General features: G+C 46.5%; 2 protein-coding genes across 2 annotated transcripts in view; both read left to right on the plus strand.

Moving 5' to 3' along the window:
• The window catches only part of vwa1 (von Willebrand factor A domain containing 1), a 7,694-nt gene extending 3,391 nt beyond the window's left edge, over positions 1 to 4,303 (plus strand). The window contains exons 2-6 of the mRNA XM_080015138.1: positions 1 to 196; positions 1,122 to 1,457; positions 1,547 to 1,822; positions 2,188 to 2,478; positions 3,292 to 4,303. The exon at positions 1 to 196 is cut by the window's left edge and continues 362 nt beyond it. Coding sequence (XP_079871264.1) covers positions 1 to 196; positions 1,122 to 1,457; positions 1,547 to 1,822; positions 2,188 to 2,478; positions 3,292 to 3,320 — 1,128 coding nt within the window. The 3' untranslated portion in view covers positions 3,321 to 4,303. The remainder of the gene's footprint in view (positions 197 to 1,121; positions 1,458 to 1,546; positions 1,823 to 2,187; positions 2,479 to 3,291) is intronic.
• Positions 4,304 to 7,740: 3,437 nt separating this feature from the next.
• bcas2 (BCAS2 pre-mRNA processing factor) lies at positions 7,741 to 15,520 on the plus strand. The gene is made up of 7 exons (XM_080015144.1): positions 7,741 to 7,885; positions 11,304 to 11,396; positions 11,520 to 11,590; positions 13,611 to 13,772; positions 13,923 to 13,973; positions 14,205 to 14,285; positions 14,909 to 15,520. The coding sequence occupies exons 1-7, from the start codon at positions 7,793 to 7,795 to the stop codon at positions 15,033 to 15,035; spliced, it is 678 nt and encodes a 225-aa protein (XP_079871270.1). The 5' UTR covers positions 7,741 to 7,792; the 3' UTR covers positions 15,036 to 15,520.
• Positions 15,521 to 17,037: the final 1,517 nt, after the last annotated feature.

Here is a 17,037-nt window from a genome sequence, read left to right on the forward strand (position 1 = left end):
GTGAAGCCGGGCGACGTGGTCGGGCCGCTGGCGGAGCTGCGCGAAGAGGGCGTGTCCGTGCTGGTGGTCTCCACCGGGCACGGCAACTACCAAGTGCTGCGGCAGGTGGTGACCGAGCCCGTGGAGGACCACCTGTACTTCGTTGACATCGACGACATGAGCATCATCACGGACGACCTGCGGGACGCCATCATCGGTGAGTCTGCGAATTGCGACGTCAATATTTGGTGGTCACCTCCCAAAATGACGCCGCCGTTGGCGTTTTCTCAGAGCGGCGCCACCAAAAAAGCTCTTCCCATGCTCGACGTCATGGCTCTTCAGCATTTGAGGATTTTCCATTTTTGAGAATGCCCGTGTAATTCCTTTGATTTGGGAACCAAATTTTAATCAAGCAAGCTGTAATCCAGCTACAGTCCCATTTATCTGCAACTCATAGCCATAGGCACGTCTCCCTAATTCCAGACATGTTGACAAGGGGGCCAAATAGGATTGACAAGGATGGGTTAGTATGCGTGTGTAAATTTAACCGTAATCGGATCAGGTTGGTCTATTAATGGGTTAATGATTCAACTTCCCCTGCTCAAATCTCTCTCTACTATGCCACACGCCGCTGCGTATTTTTAGACCGGGGGTAGCCTGTTTCTCCGGCGAGATTCATAACACTCACAAGGGCCACTTGAGAAAGCGTACACATATGTGGCGTTAAAGGCATGATGCATAGGGGTAAATATGGCACGTTAATGACGCCGGGAGAAACGGACCGGTCCTGTTGCCGAGCGCCACAGGATCCTCTGCCGGATACCGGTATTTCTCTGGGGCCTGTTATTTCGTCGCAGGTCCTTAACCGGGACGTCTATTTCAAGTTGTCTCATCACAGGGGTGGCGGAGGCCTCTGGACGCCTAATTCTGTCCGTCTGTGTGGGTGTCCGTCTGCCGCCAGAGCATTTTTAACCTTCCGTCTGGTGACCCCGACATTCCCCTTATTTTACACGGTATACTGTACGTCTGCAACATGGCCCAACATTTCGCCACGGAAACAGGAGTTGCCGCGCACGACATTTAGGGCCTAAACACGGATGAATGGCACGAATCCTTTTTTTGATCCCACGTCACTCCGACAGAGATCATCAGAGCCGAGAGGCTACAGGTCCAGGACGTCTCCACCAACTCCGCCCAGCTCCAGTGGCGGCCGGTTCTGTCCGGTTTGAAGGGCTACTACGAGATCCGGTTTGGGCCGGTCCCCACGGACGTAGGCGGCGGCGGCGGCGGGACGGGCGGATCCGGTACCAGTCCGAGTACCGGCGGCGGCCAGTACCAGAGACTGACCCGCCCTGCCGATTCCCACAGCGCCCAGCTCACGGGCCTGAGGCCGGACACCACCTACATGGCCACGCTGATCCCAGAGTCCAACGAGCAAGTTTCAAACGCCCTCTCCGTCACCTTCACAACGAAGCCGGGTAGGTCCGCGCGACACCGACACATACGGCCCACCTTCCCGTGCATTGTCACCGGCACACCTTTTAATCCCCCCCGCCCGTTCTCCCAGAGGTGCTGAGTCCGGCCGTGGTCACCGTCTCAGAGTCCGGGTTGACCAGCCTGAGGGTGAGCTGGGGTCCCCTCCAGCCCGAGTCGGCGGCGAGTTTCCTGGTGGAGTTCTCCGCCCTCCCCGGCGGCGAGCTCCGCACCGTGACGGTGGGCGGCGGGCAGAACTCCACGGTGCTCCGGAACCTGCGACCGGGCACCACGTACCTCGTGACCGTCAGCGCGCGGCACTCCTCGGGCAAGGAGAGGGCCATGTCCGTGAAGGCCTGCACCCGGGAAGGTGAGCTGGGGATAAACAACAGGGAGACGTGGAATTTCGGGGTCTGATCCTTCTCTCTTTTTTTTTTTTTTTTTGGAATTTCCTTTTCTTTTTCTTTTTTGTAGAGCTGATGAAGTTTCATTTTTCGTTATTACCGAGTCTATTCACAGTGCTCTAGTACTCCTCTGAAGGGAGTTCTGAGCTTGAACGCAAACGCTATTATTGTATTGTGGAGCCGCTGTGCTAAGCCTCCACAGTGATTATGTTACACCCGTTCTGCCCTCGCCTTAAGCTCTAGCCTTTCTGTCCGAGTTTGTTACGCTATTATTTTGCTTCCCATTTCCCCCTGAATGTCCTCTTCCCTCTCCACCTCCCTCTCCGCCCAGTGACCCCGGCCTTGGCGGACCTCCAGCTGACTACAGTGGGCAGCGACTCGGTGCGGGTGGACTGGAAGGGCCGGGTGGACGGCGTGAGGGGCTACTGGCTCACGTGGGAGGGGCAGGCGGGCCCCCACAGCGGCAACGCCCTGCCGGCCCAGCGCTCCTCCCTCTATCTGCCCCCCGACGCCCTCTCCACCCACCTCACGCACCTGCCCCCCTCCGCCCGGGTGTGCGTGTCCCCCGTCTACCACACGGCGCGGGGCGACGGGCTCTGTTGCACCGCCCAGTTCGAGTCAGGTGAGGTTGTCCGGTGACCGCTGATATCCTGCGTCCGGGAGTCAACGTTTCCATGTTGATGTTGTGGGGTCGTTTCTCAGGGCGATCCGTCGTCCGACCACACAGGCAGGCTTAATGATCTAGGGATGTAGGCGGGATGAGCTCCGTTGGATAGAGGAGTAGAGCCCGACGGGCGGGTGCAGGGGAGGTGGAGGCGGCGCAGCAAAGCAGGCAGGGCAGGAGGGACTGGCCGCTTCAATAGGCCGGCCCGCGAGGGCGTGGGAAGCGCGTGGCGCCGTCGAGTTGTCTGACAGAGCTAGCTCCGCAAGTTACGCCTCATTTGTATTTTATTCGTCTTCCAATTGCCGTGTCTTAAAGATCGCCACTTATCTGTACGGACATTTTTGATAGAAAAGTTTGCATTTCTTTATTTTAGGTTATCTTCACATATCTGGATGGATATACTTTCGAACTACATTTCTTACTTATCAGCCTTAATTTTAGGTTATCTACGCACACACACACACACACACACACATTTTTTTTTTTTTATGACATTTTTATTTTTATTTGAGGTGACCTTGTATTTATCTTCACTGCAACATTAAACATTTTTTGTGAAAAATTTGTTAAATTTATCTTTTTTGTTTTCCATTTGCTTTGGAAAACAACGGAAATGGAAAACAATGTCAACACACGTGTCCCCGTGGCCAATAAAGCTTTTTGAGTTCAAATGTAATTATTGGGCTCTAAGAAGACGACAGGAATCTCATTTTTGGACCCGCACTTAATGTCGTCGTCGCTGTTGTTTTCCTTCCGTCTCTGCCCTGTTAGACGCATTTCAATACGGCCACCGGTCCTAGCGGCGCAGGACTGAGCGTGCGCCGTACCAAACGAGGACCGGGTGACGAGGAGGATGAAGAGGAGAATGGAGACCTCCATCCCTTATTTTCTTTGCGCTCGCCTGACGTGGATCCCGTCCGGAAGGGAAGGCGCGCTTCAGCTTGCAGAGCACCGGACGCTCACAGACACTCTGGAAGCGATCGGTCGAGGGCAGATGGCTGCGAGCTGCGCGCACAGAAGGCCGTCCGCCCCTCCGTTTGCTTTCCCCTCTGGCCACCTCACACCTTGTTTTGCACCTGTAATGTAACTGTAAATACATTTTGGAATGTGGTGGGAATAAGCTGAAAATTGTGGGAAAAAAAACCCAAAAAACACAGCAACAACAAAAAAACATAAAACAAAGTTCTCTCTCTCTCTCTCTCTATTACCAAGCTAGAATGGGGATGCGGGGCGTTTTAAACATCTCTGTCTGCAACAGGGTTTTGCACCATATGCGGCTCTGGCTGCAGCACGGTTTCCTCCGTCTCTCCCCGAGTGCAACGTTTCGTCGCGAGTAGCAGCACCTTAAAATCTGCCACGCGCTCCGTATCGCCGGGCGCTTGTCTATGCTGCGGCGGCGCTCATGGACACACGACACACCAGGCCTAACAACAGGATCTGGGAGGCGGCTCTGGAAATTGCAAACAGAGCCGCCGCCCGCCCTCCAAACTGCACGCTGGACGAGATGCTGCGGCCGAAAGCCATGTTCATCATGTTACCTACGTATAGATCCACGGTTTACATTTACTCAACCATGCTTATGTAAATTGAAGGATAAATGTGCTTTTATGCTTTTCGTTTGTTTTGGAGAGGAATGGCCTGTTTTTGAACAGGGTTTTTTGCTGCCTCCTGGAGGCGGGGAGCGGATCTTCCCAAATCCGACGCGGGTTTGGTCGTATTACCACTACTGACATTTAATATGAGCTTCTACTAAAAACTATAATAAACACTTTGGTGACGCTTGTGATGTGTTATTATGTCTGTGACGCTTGACTATGATGTACAGGTTTATTTAGAGCTTTGATCGAAAAATACAATTTGGGCAATGCAACCCGTATCTATGTCCCTCAGTCTTCATTTACATTGGTTGCCGTATTATTTTTCCCTATTATTTATCAACCAAAATCCAGTGCCTTGATCAATGGCAATGGCAGGAGTGTGTAAAAGCAGGTCTCGTGGTGTGGGGGAACGCAGGGAGTACATGCAAAATGGACGCAGAAAAGGCCCGATTTCCAGGAAGCAAGGCCCAGCCATGTTCAAACCCAGGACTAACTTCTGAACACCCCCAAAAAATGCAAAGAAAGAGGCACAAACGGACTAAAATCTCTATTAAGCCCCCAGACTCTGCCCTTGTTCAACAATAAAAACTTAACAAATGAATTTTATCGGCATACAACATGTGCAATGCTTGGATTGACGGGGATATGACAGGCGGTGCCTCGCAGGGTGTTTGGTTTCCAGGCCAGTAGACAATTTTAAATTGATATATTTGCAACGGGTGGGATATATTTGGATATGGTCAGCTTACATATACAGTATAAGCATATAAGCAAACACTGTATTATTAGCCAATTAACTCTTTTGGCAAAAGCTGCTCCGCTCCACGTCGGGCGGGTCACTGCGGCCCAATTAGTGGGTGAAATAAATCGTTTGGAAAAGCCGCTGAGAGTGGAAGTGCTCCAGGCGCTGGCGGTGGCAGGTGGTTCACACCATCCCATCCCATCCTCCGCCCCTTCCATGCGCTCCCAGCTCTGCCTCCGTGTGCCAAAGCCAAGCGCGGCCGTTTGTCCCGGTGACCGACACGCGGCCGTTGGGGAGGGGGGGGGGGGCGAGGCTGGACCTCCTCCAGACGGCAGCAGCAGCTGGAGGCGTGAAGCAAACCCTGGCAGACAGAGCTGGTGCTTGGCCGAGCAGCATTAGAAAAACAACGAAAACAAAACAAAACAAAAAAAAGAAGAGACGCATGATAAATGATTTCTATCGTTGCGTTGATTTGTGAAAACCTTATTTAATTCATGAAAACGGGGGAAATGCGGATGTCACCGCGTCCTACATACAAGACCAAGCACATTTCAGCATTTAATAGCAGTCAAACCCGGACGGTGTTGAAATGAGGAGCCTCAACCTCCGAAGCCCTGGTTCAGATGCGCAAAAGCCTTATTCCCCTTTGTGAAAGCAAGGAAAGCAGGACGCGCCCTCACATCTCACTGACGTCCTTTCGCCCGGGTGCGGTTGCCAGCTCCTCCTTTCAGAGGCGAGGCTTTGTGTTTGCTGTGCGGCGGACCGAAGGGCCAACTGTGCAGGGCGGCCGTGCCAGGGCTTCTTGGGGACGAGCCGGTGCAGCCGGCCGGCCCGGCCCCCTCCCCGGCCACAGTGCTCCGGTGTGTCCACCTCCCCGGGGGTGAGGGGGGTGTCTCACCCGCGCCAAGGCGTCCACCAAGACGCGGGGATGCCGGCCCTTTTCCACGATTCCTTGTTTTCAGATTTTGGGAAGCATTAACTGCGCCACCCATGAGTTTTGTGATTTGGAGGTTGTTTCATTTTAAATGAAAAAAGCGAATCTGAATGTAGTGTTCCACTCCTGTCGACGTTTCTATTCTATTCCATTCTATTTTATTGTGTTTTATTGTGTTTTATTCTATTTTATCCTATTCTATTTGACCAGTTTCTATTCTATTAAATTCTACTCTATCCTTTTCTATTCTGTTATATGCTATTCTATTCAATTTAATTATATTCTATTTTATCCCATTATATTATATTCTATCATATCCTATTATAGTATGATATATATATATATATATATATAGAATATATGGTATATATTATGGTATTATGAGTTTGTTTTATTCTATTCTGTTATATGCTATTCTTTTCTGTTTAATTCTATTCTGTTTATTCTATTCTATCCTATCCAATTATATTATTCAAGGCTGTTTTATTCCATTATTTTTTATTGTGTTCGATTTTATTTTATTCTGTTATATTTAGTTGTATCCTATTCTATTCTGTTTTATTCTGTTCTATTTAGTTTTATTCTATTCTGTTTATTCTGTTTTATTCAATTATATTCTATTCTGTTTTATTCTATTCTGATTTATTCTATTCTATTCTATTCTGATTTAATTATTCTATTCTGTTAATTCTGTTCTATTATGTTTATTCTATTCAATGCAATTTTATTCAATTCTTTTCTATTCTATTATTTTCTATTCTATCTTGTTTATTATATACTAAAATGTTTTGATTGCGTAGTGTTTATGTTCAAATCTTGAAGTGGAGTCCTTTGTTTTAATACTGTTTTTATTTTCTATAACTTGTAGTTTACAACAACAATGTAAAAATATATTCACAACAATGCAAATGGTGGTGGATACAACTGTCAAACAGCGCCACCAAGCGGTAGAAGAGCAGATTACCGTCTGTCCGTCTCACTGAGAAATAAGAGTTACATTATAATTATAAAGTCCAAAGAAAATGACATATTGCACATTAACTTGATCTTCATATTCATTCTGTTCATCTTTCTGCCTCTCAACACATTTTCTAACGTAGAGTGTTCATTTAAACAGCATAAAAACAAGTTCAAATCTGATACACATCAAGTCTGTTGGTTTTTTCCTCAAACACGCAAACCGACAGAAAAGCCACTGACCTTCGCTATACATAATGCACATTAGATTTAAATTACATTTAAATTAGAAAACAAATGATAATTCAACATTAGTACATGAAGTCCCTTTGAAAACGTGTAAACACAATGTGTAAAATAATGAGCCGAGCCGGGGGATCGGCAACACGGGCACCACCTCGCGGCCAAAGTCTGAACTGCAGTTGAGAGCCCCTCCGCCTTGGCCACGATGCTGCGTTCCAACGCTTTCCCGACTCGGAAAAACCTGAATCCTCCTTTAAAAAAATTTTTTTTTTAAATAAATTGTATCGCAAAATCGTAGCGACGATACAAAACATTAAATTGTGCACAAAACAGATATAGAACGGAGTGAAAATCTATTAATGATGTACACTAACACAAATTGAAACAAAATATCGAACGGGAAGACAACCAAGGGGAAGAGACATCGTTCTCGGTAAAGCGCAATGGTTTACATTGTTGTCATTTCTGTGTGGGTCGCTCGGCCTGTACCTTCGGAAATCCGCAAGCTCGACCGAGAAGAGACACGTTCGCAGCGAGCGCGTCCACACCCCCCCCCGAGCCGAGGCAACACGCAACGCATTGGGCTCGGAAGTGGGAACTACCGATGCCCGGAGTTCCGCGGGAACGCAGCACCCGGGTCTACCGGCGCCGCTCCCTCCCGCCGCCGGGGGCGCCCTCGGCCGCGCGGCGAAGCTGCGGAAGCGGCTTCACACACAAGCTTCCGCTTCCGCCCGCGGCCCCGCCGACGTCTCGTGTTCAGCGGCAGCGTCGACCCGCAGCATCCGCCTCGAGGGAACCATGGCCGGGACGGCGTCCGTGGCCGGTGAAGTGTTCGTGGACGCCCTGCCCTACTTCGACCAGGGTTACGACGCGCAGGGGGTCCGAGAGGCGGTGAGTAGCCCCGGCGACGGCGCCTCGTCGCCGGGGCGAGACGCGCTGCCGAACCGGAGGGAGCGAGGGGGGGGGGTGGAAAGTGGCGGGTGACATCTTAGGAAATAAACAAATGGAATTAAAGTGCGTGTGTGAAGCAGCGGCAGTTTCCCTAGAGTTGAATGGTGTTTATTTAAATGCGTTTATGTTTTTCCTTTCCTCAAATCAATGAACAGTGAATTGTATTTCTACATCCCTTTAACCTCAGTCCCAACGGTCACATCCACACTCACTGAGCACCTGGAACACCTGTATACGCCTGTACAGGTCACACCTGCTAATCCATGTTGTTATCTAATCAGCCCACCGCGGGGCAGAAAGGGCTCAGCAGCTTCGGGTAGAGTTCACGGCAACCATCAGAATGGCATCTCGGTGTTTTCCACTGTGGCGTGGTTGTTGGTGCCAGGCGGGCTGGTTTGAGTACCTCTGTAACCGCTCACCCCCTGGGATCACACACACAGCAGTCTCTTGAGTTCACTAGGACCGGACGCTGTCTAAGAAACGAGGATAACGGTACAGATACCAATCACGTTCATTTGCGTAGCCCTTAATCACAATACAGTCTAGGAATGATTACACATGGAAAACCTCTTTCACTGTTCATATGGACACCTGACTGTTGTTTTAAGACAGGCTTTAAAAATTGTGAACATTTCCTTTAACAGACTGTTGCAGCTGCTGCTGCCATAGAAAGCCACGTCAACCACACGTCGCAATAAATCGAAGAAGTCTTGCTGCGATTGGCTGCGAGCACAACCATACAATTAGTAATTGTCTTTTTTTTTTTTTTTAGATCTGGCTACAAAAAGGATTGAGTGCAGGTATTGTCTGACTGGAGAAGTTTCAACACTACTTGGTATTGGGTATTTTGGTCCATACTTAAAGGTATTGAGTACCAACACCCAGCCATAGAATTTACTCAGAATGGTGCGGGAGGGGGGGGACAAAAAGCGTCAGTTCTGCGGACAGAAACGCCTTGTTGATGAGAGAGGTCAATGGAGAATGGACACTGGTTGGAGCTGACAGAAAGGATACGGTAACTCAGATAACCACTCTGGGGTCGCACCGCACGGCAACTGTAAAAGACACGGCTCGGGTCAGAGCGGCAATTTTTAAGAAGAAGAATAATACAATTTAAGAATATGAAGGCCTGTCTCTGTAGGGACGGGACCATCGACGCCAGCTCCTTTTCCCACACGACGCCAATGCGGAACATTGGATTAATGGCTTCCAGTGCAAGGGGGAAAGAGGCTTTAACGAAACTGCCAACTGCCCACATTGGGCTCACTACTACTAGTTAGAACAGTGCTACTCCATGTTAAGTTTGAATAGATGTGTATTTATGTTACCTTTATTTTATATATAATTTTATCTCCATTTTACTTACCCCTTTCCGTACTTGCACTGTTTTTTTTTTTTGGGTTTTTTTTTTTTGCTGCTGTCACACCTCAGACACCTCTGACAACCACAGTTTTATCTTATCTTACGTGTATGGTGCACCATTATGTCTCGGGTTGGGTGCCCTGTGTGCTTATTATGGGCACTACGGACAACCAAAACAACCTATTGTGAGCCTTTAGAGTACATGTACTACAATCAACCAAACCAAATTCAATCATTCAACTTTTAGAATATGATGAATACTCAATGGCCAAAATTGTCACTAATTAAATATTTAAGATAATTGTGGACTAGGGTTGCCGCAGTTGTCGGTGTTTGGGCATACACCGATTACATTCCTTGCCCACTGCCCCCACCTTTGTTTAGCTTTTTTGTTTTTTTATAGTAATAAAACCCATTTCGTTAATTTCTGCGTATCAGTGCCGACGTTAATCAAATAGTGTAATTTGTTAAATACTCAGTGTGTTATCAATACTTATTCGGATGCTACAAAACTGAAAATGAATGTCTGCTTCGTGCGCGTACAGCAAAGTCGCAGCACAGTCTGCGGAGTCGCAATTTGACTTATCACGGGAGAAGAGAAGGCTATAGGAGACCTTAGATCAGGTCGAGATCGGGACCTGTCTCCCTCCATCTGTAGTTAGCGCCTGTGCATAGCAGGGACACTCCACGCGCTCCCCCGTTGTGAAATGTCCTGTGTAACACCGTGGTTGTCATGAGTTTATTAACTTGTGGGACAAATTCCTCACTGTGGCATCCCTATTGGAGGCCGCTATTTCTTGTGTTTTTTGGCTTTGACTTTCAACCACCAACTGATAGTTGAGCAAGGCTTTGTTTAGTGACTCTATAACACCCAAACGGATCATCCTCCGATATCCAGAAAGGAGTTCTATCCCGGGGCACCTTAAACATCTTACCTGGAATAAGACGTGGGTTTTTACCACCTCAGTCACACTCAGGCTGTTATTGCAGCGGTGGTTTCCTGTCACAACTCTCTGTCGGGTGCTAAAGTGAAAGGCAACTTCCCCTCCGGTCACAAGGCTGTTAGTAAACAGTGTCCTCGCTGTTAGTGGAGCAGCTATGGGGTTACAAGCGGGCATAGGGTTCGTTCAGTCGTTTTTTTTAGAGATAAAAAAATACAATTAAAACACAAGGAACATACAGTATGTACACACCTATCCAGAGTTGACATGAAGGACTGTGTAGCACTATGGTAACTAGTAGTCGTGAGCCCAATGTGGGCAAGTGGCAGCCTGATGTCGCCAGAACAATTCGTATAAGTGTGGAACCTCAGTTCATTTTGTATTTCCAAGGGGTGTTACCAATGGGCGCAGACCAATATGTGTCTGGACGCAGTCAACCAATCAGAGCTGTGGAATGTGTGAATGCGTTATTGCCGTTATGCGTGACACTAAACGACGGAATTATGACGACCAGCAGGGCCAGTTTGCAGATTCAACTTTTACCTAGCAACTTTTAAGCAAAAGCTTTTCAGAGAAAATATACCGTCCAGTTGATTTAATACTGTCGCGATAGCACATTCAACAGACCGTTTCACGTCGGCGGCAGCCATCTTCCCTGTTTACGAAACAACCAGTCAACGGCGCTCCTATGTACAGTCATTGTATCAAATCCGCTAATGATATGTTAATAATATAGTGTCGTGTAATGCAGAATTATAGTCCAAACAGTCTTATAAATGCCCATGGTCAACAAATAATCCTGTGTGAAGTAGTATAATGTCCAGAGAAAGTATAATTCAGGTTAAGATGGTATTGTAAGTCTCTTAAAAACAGTCCATGTCAATAATCCAAGTGGTATTCTAAGTGTCCGTATGCAAGTTATAATCCAGATTTATGCGGTATTATATTTTCCATGTGCAGAAAACATTTTATAATCCAAGGTGATATTCGGGGGGGGGGGGGGGGTTCACCTTTTGACCTGCCCATCAAGGTACTTAAGTATTTTTTTGATGTAGGCCGCAGCATTGGTGGAGGAGGAAACCAGGAGGTACAGACCCACCAAGAACTACCTGAGTTATCTCCCCACGCCGGACTTCTCTACTTTTGAGGTGAGGAAAGCCGGCGCCATCATCTAAAGCAGTGGCTCTCAACTACCGACTTCTATGCCTCTGTTTATCTCTCATTTGACATTGTGTTGTCAACTCAATGTTCTTATCTTCTTTTTTTTAAAGACGGAAATCATGAGGAATGAATTTGAGAGGCTGGCAGCACGGCAGCCGCTGGAGCTCCTCAGTATGAAGAGGTAAAAACACCGGCACCGGGGCATTTTACAACTTCATCTCAATTTTAGCCATGATTATGCAGATAGCCATCAGTTGCTATCAATTCTTCCTGGGATCCACATAGGAACAGTACAAACTAATGCATATTAACAACACACCAATAAAAAAAAACAACAATAAAATTAAATACATTCATACTAGGGAGGTATTTGATGATGCAGCTCATGGCCATTCACCTGTCATGTGTGTAAGAGCAGAACATGTGGAACGTGCCTCTTAATAATTGTGTTGAAATTCAGAATTATGTCCTGTTAACACAGACATAATTCTAAATTTGGTAAATCGTTATTTGCCATAATTTTTCATAAAATTGTAAGTATATTGATACTGTTCTTATGTCTAGGAATAATTTTGGCAACTTTCCATACCCGAGAGCAGACTCTGCGTAAAGGGCCTTTCACGTAGGATGCGGTGCGCGCCGTTCTCTATACTCTCGAGGCTGGGTGATGAGCCGTTTTTCTTCTCGACGGGTTTTACAGTTTTAAGACGTTATTTGTTTAAGTGGATTTCTCCTCTACTGTTTTTTGGGGGTTTTTTTCACACTGGAACCATGAAACGGCCCTTTTCTGGCGTTACTCACCAAAAAGAAAAGGGTGGCATTTCTCCTGGCAATGGGAAAGGTGTCAATCACCTATTATTAGCTGTTTAATTGTTGAATTGCTGTTTAATTTTAAAGAAAAATGTCCTAAAGTGCTTTAACAAAAAATTATTAAGTAAATTAAACATAATTAAACAGACACCAAATAATAAATGAACAAATGTCAACATAATATATTATGTAATGTACCTTGTATGTATTATATGTATTATGTAATAACAGTATTATGTAATAACAGTAATGTACTGAGCACATATTATATGCTCAGTGCATTACTGTTATTAACAACCATGGTGAGAGCCTCAGCTCTCCATCTCACTCACTCACTCACAGACACACACATACGTAGCCAAACGACGGTTTGATATTTGAATGCTATTGAAATTGTAAATCAAGACGTTTGAATCTGAAAATTAACATTTGTTAAAAATGCAGTGTTTTGTCAGAAATGTATTTTTTATAAAAATGTTGTGGGCATACGACCACTTACACCATCTTTGTAAGCACAAGTGAATGAGCTTTGTCCTTGCGCTCTATTTTTTTTTTTCCGCCAGTTGAGCAGGTGCAGGGGCAGCTTTATGCTCATTAAATTAAAAACAAAAAAAAAAAAGGTTAAAAAACAAAACAGTTCTGGGAGATGCTCCATCCGGCACATGCTGTGCACCGTGGCCCGAGGCGGAGCACCGGGTCTCACTGGGGGGCAGCGCGGAGGTTTGGTTAAAACAGTTGATTAATTAGGCGCTTTAAAAAAAAAAAAAATATATATATATATATAGGGCCATTTTCTGAAATCTCAGAACAAAGGATAAACAGCAGAGGGAAGAAAAAAATCCCCGATCTGGGTTCCTTGCTACCCGGAGGCAGTGTCTGGGGGCAGCGGTTAGACGATTGAAATTTTACACGTGATCGTGCAAAGCCTAACACACAACACACACACACACCAATCCTCACTCACTCCTAGTCTCGTTTATCATGATGATTTAAGGGGGGGGGGGATTAATAAATAAATATTTATATATATTTTTAAATAAAATAAAAAATGGTCGTCATATTCGCAAGTCGCGCTGGCTCACCTAGTTATAAAATGAAGTAGTGCTGTCTCCAAAAATGGTCGCAGTCTGGCGCCACAATGTGTACTCAGTTAGTGTGAATGGCATTAAAACTGCAGAACATTCATGAGTCACACGCAATCCAAGGCAGCAGCCGCCCACCCCGCCTCCGCCCAACTAGCTTACACCCCCACCCGTCCCTTCCATTCGGTTTGGAACGGGCTGTGCTGAGTTGGTGTTCCAGTGCTGGGAGAGTGACGGGCGGGGCACGGGGCCGGTCGGCCTCGGCGGCCCCCGCCAGCGGTGATTTCATCTCACCCTTTCCCTGTGCAGATATGAGCTGCCGGCGCCCTCCTCGGGACAGAAGAATGACATCACAGCGTGGCAGGAGTGCGTCAACAACTCCATGGCCCAGCTGGAGCACCAGGCCGTTCGCATCGAAAATCTGGAGCTCATGTCGCAATACGGCACCAACGCCTGGAAGTTCTACAACGAGTGAGTGCCAGCGGCGGAGCATGCGGTTGCTGCCGCCTGCCGGCCGATTCCGACTGCGCTGTGGATCTCAAAAAAACCCAAGCTGCCAACTTGTGGTTCATTATCTATGGTTTCACGCTCTCTCTCTTTTTTTTTTTTTTATTTCCACAGTAACTTGGCCTTTATGATTGAGATGGCTCAAAAGGAACTTCAAAAATTCAGGTGAGGAATTCCTACACATCCAGTGTGTGTGTGGTTTCATGTCAATTTTGTGTAATTCGAGATTATTCTGATTTAATTTTCCCTTTTTCAAATTGGAGAAAGCTCATGGGTTTTCTCCATTTTCAAAGTCATGGTGTACCTAATGGTGGTAGAATTGGAGTTTTTGGCCCTTTTTTCTCCTGCAGTGAACCGCGTACCGCTAATGAAACCTTTGTTTTTGTTTGCGTGAAGGAAGCAGATTCAGGACCTAAACTGGCAACGCAAGAACGACCAGCTGGCAGGAGGTGCCAAACTGCGAGAACTGGAGTCAAAGTAGGTTTTACACTGAATTCATTAACGCAACCAACTTAATATAATGGCATAAAATAAAATGATTAAAAAAATATAATATATTTTTTATCAATAAATAACATTGTATTTATTCCTCAATTGAATTGAGGTTTTTTGCAATGCAAGGTTATTTTTGTTACTTGTTTTCCCAATTAGTTTTACTTTCTATAGGAGCTGAGGGTTTTGTTTTATTTTCACTTTGGTTTCAACAGTTTTTTAGTTTTTTTCCCCCTTATTTTAATTCAATTTGTCATTTTTTAGATACCTATTTTGATTTTATTTTAGTTTAAGGCCGCTCGGGAAAAGAAAAGTGCGGTGTTTTTAAATCAAGGCCAAACAAACCAGAGCACAAGATGGAACCAAAGGGACTTTGTTTAATGATTAAAAAAAACAAAACTAGACACAAATATTGCAATTTGATTTTCAATAATATTTCATTCAGTTTTTGGACATCCTGATTTGCACTCAAAGCCATTCTGACGGCGGAGCGGCGAAATTGAAAATGCCATTTCTCGCTTGGGTCGCCGCGTGTCCCTGTGCCCGGCAAGGATTAGGAAACGCAGCCTCTGCCGAATCCTGCACGTTTGAATCTCTCTCCCCGACAGCTGGGTGTCCCTGGTCAGCAAGAACTACGAGATCGAGCGCGCCATCGTGCAGCTGGAGAACGAGGTGGGCCAGATGAGGCACCAGCAGGGCGACGAGAACAAGGAGAACATCCGCCAGGACTTCTAGATGCCGCAGGGCGAGAGGGTGGCGCTCCCGGGCCTCTGCTTGTTGGGACGGCCGTCCCTCCCAGGCGGTTCTAGTCTCATCTCAAATAAACCGACCGACTCTTAAGCCCAGATTACGTCCCGCCAATCAGACCCGCGGGTTACCTCGCCCGTAAGGGTTATCCAGGTCTCTCAAGTGGGGGTTGGTCAGTTTGCATCGATGGGCTAACAGAGGTATTCATTGAGGGATTGACTTTGGTGGGAAAGCCGACTGTGTCACGGTTTATAAGAGGAACGATTTACGTACGACTGTCTGAAATTGTACAACTTGAGAGGCAGCATCTTACTCCAGGGATATGCCGCTGGTTGACCGTAAACATTCAGGGGGAGTGACCCAATGCTGTTTTGTTTTCTCTCTTTGTTTACCAAACCCCCTAGGCCTTTTCACAGACACATTTGTAAATTTAGCTTTTTTTTTTCTTCTGTTTTAATAAAATGTTTTTTGAATTTTTCTATTTTTGTGCATTTTGTGTCCTTCCTTTGTGTCCCCCCCCCCCCCCCGTTACCTTGGAATTTTACTCCAGAACAATATTTGACATACTGCGGCGCGGGTCAATATTCAGATGACCGAGATGTGTCAAACTGTGCAGCTGTCTGTTGAGTATTCAGGCTTTTGTAAATAATTATCCTGGTTAAAATGGCAAAAGAAATGCACACGAAGAGGGGAAGTGTCTTCATGGAAAAAAACGAACTTCCTCTGAGAACCTGGCTTCCACTTCCTCCTCTACTAGAAACAACACCGCGTTCCAGGTTATGTGTATTGGATTTAAGGGTCCTAAACATTCAATTTTTTGGTTTTCAATTAAACTCATGGATGGTATTGTGTCTCAGGGCTCTTTGAATCACTGAAATCAATCTCATACACCTGTGATAATTAGTTTGCCAGGTGAGCCCGATTCAAGGAAAACTACTTAAGGACGTTCCACATTATTAAGCAGCCACAGGTTTCAAGCAGCACGGGAAAGAAAAGGATCTGCTGCCGAAAAGCCTCAAATAGTGCAACGCCTTGGACAAAGTATGAAAACATTAGATATTTCACGAAAACTTAAGTGTGATTATCGTACTGTGAAGAGATTTGTGGCTGATTCAGAGCACAGACGGGTTGGTGCAGATAAAGGCAGAATGAGGAAGCTTTCTGCCAGACAAATTCATCCGATTTAAAAGAGCAGCTGCTAAAATGCTGTTACAAAGCAGCAAACAGGTATTTGAAGCTGCTGGTGCCTCTGGAGTCCCACCAACCTCAAGGTGTAGGATCCTCCAGAGGCTTGCAGTTGTGCATAAACCTACTATTGGGCCCCCCCTAAGCAATGCTCACAAGCAGAAACGGTTGCAGGGGGCCCAGAAATACATGAAGACTCATTTTCAAACAGTCTTGTTTACTGATGAGTGCCGTGCAACCCTGGATGGTGCAGATGGATGGAGTAGTGGATGGTTGGTGGATGGCCACCATGTCCCAACAAGGTTGCCACGTCAGCAAGGAGGTGGCGGAGTCATGTTTTGGGCTGGAATCATGGGGAGAGCGCTGGTAGGCCCCTTTAGGGCCCCTGAAGGTGTGAAAATGACCTCGGCAAAGTATATAGAGTTTGTGACTGAGCACTTTCTTCCATGGTAAAAAAAGAAGAACCGGGCTGTCCGTAGCAAAATCATCTTCATGCCTGACAATGCACCATCTCATGCTGCAAAGAATACCTCTGTGTCATTGGCTGCTATGGCGTTAAAAGGAGAGAAACTCATGGTTTGGCCCCCATCCTCCCCTGACCTCAACCCTATTGAGAACCGTTGGAGCATCCTCAAGCAAAAGATCCAAGAGGGTGGAGGCAGTTTTCATCAAACAGCAGCTCTGGGAGGCTGTTCTGACATCCTGCAAAGAAATTCAAGCAGAAACTCCAAAAACTCACAAGTTCAATGGAGGCAAGAATTGTGAAGGTGATATCAAAGAAGGCTCCTATGTTCACATGGAAAGT

Source organism: Zeus faber, assembly GCF_960531495.2.
Source record: "Zeus faber genome assembly, chromosome: 15".
In the NCBI taxonomy this organism is placed as follows: Eukaryota; Metazoa; Chordata; class Actinopteri; order Zeiformes; family Zeidae; genus Zeus; species Zeus faber.

Bases quoted from the DNA above. Each gene is read 5' to 3' on its own strand.
- bcas2 (XM_080015144.1), top strand. From the start codon at position 7,793: ATGGCCGGGACGGCGTCCGTGGCCGGTGAAGTGTTCGTGGACGCCCTG. The intron at 13,773-13,922 runs GTGAGTGCCAGC...TTATTTCCACAG, and splicing joins GCCTGGAAGTTCTACAACGA to TAACTTGGCCTTTATGATTG. The intron at 13,974-14,204 runs GTGAGGAATTCC...GTTTGCGTGAAG, and splicing joins AAGGAACTTCAAAAATTCAG to GAAGCAGATTCAGGACCTAA.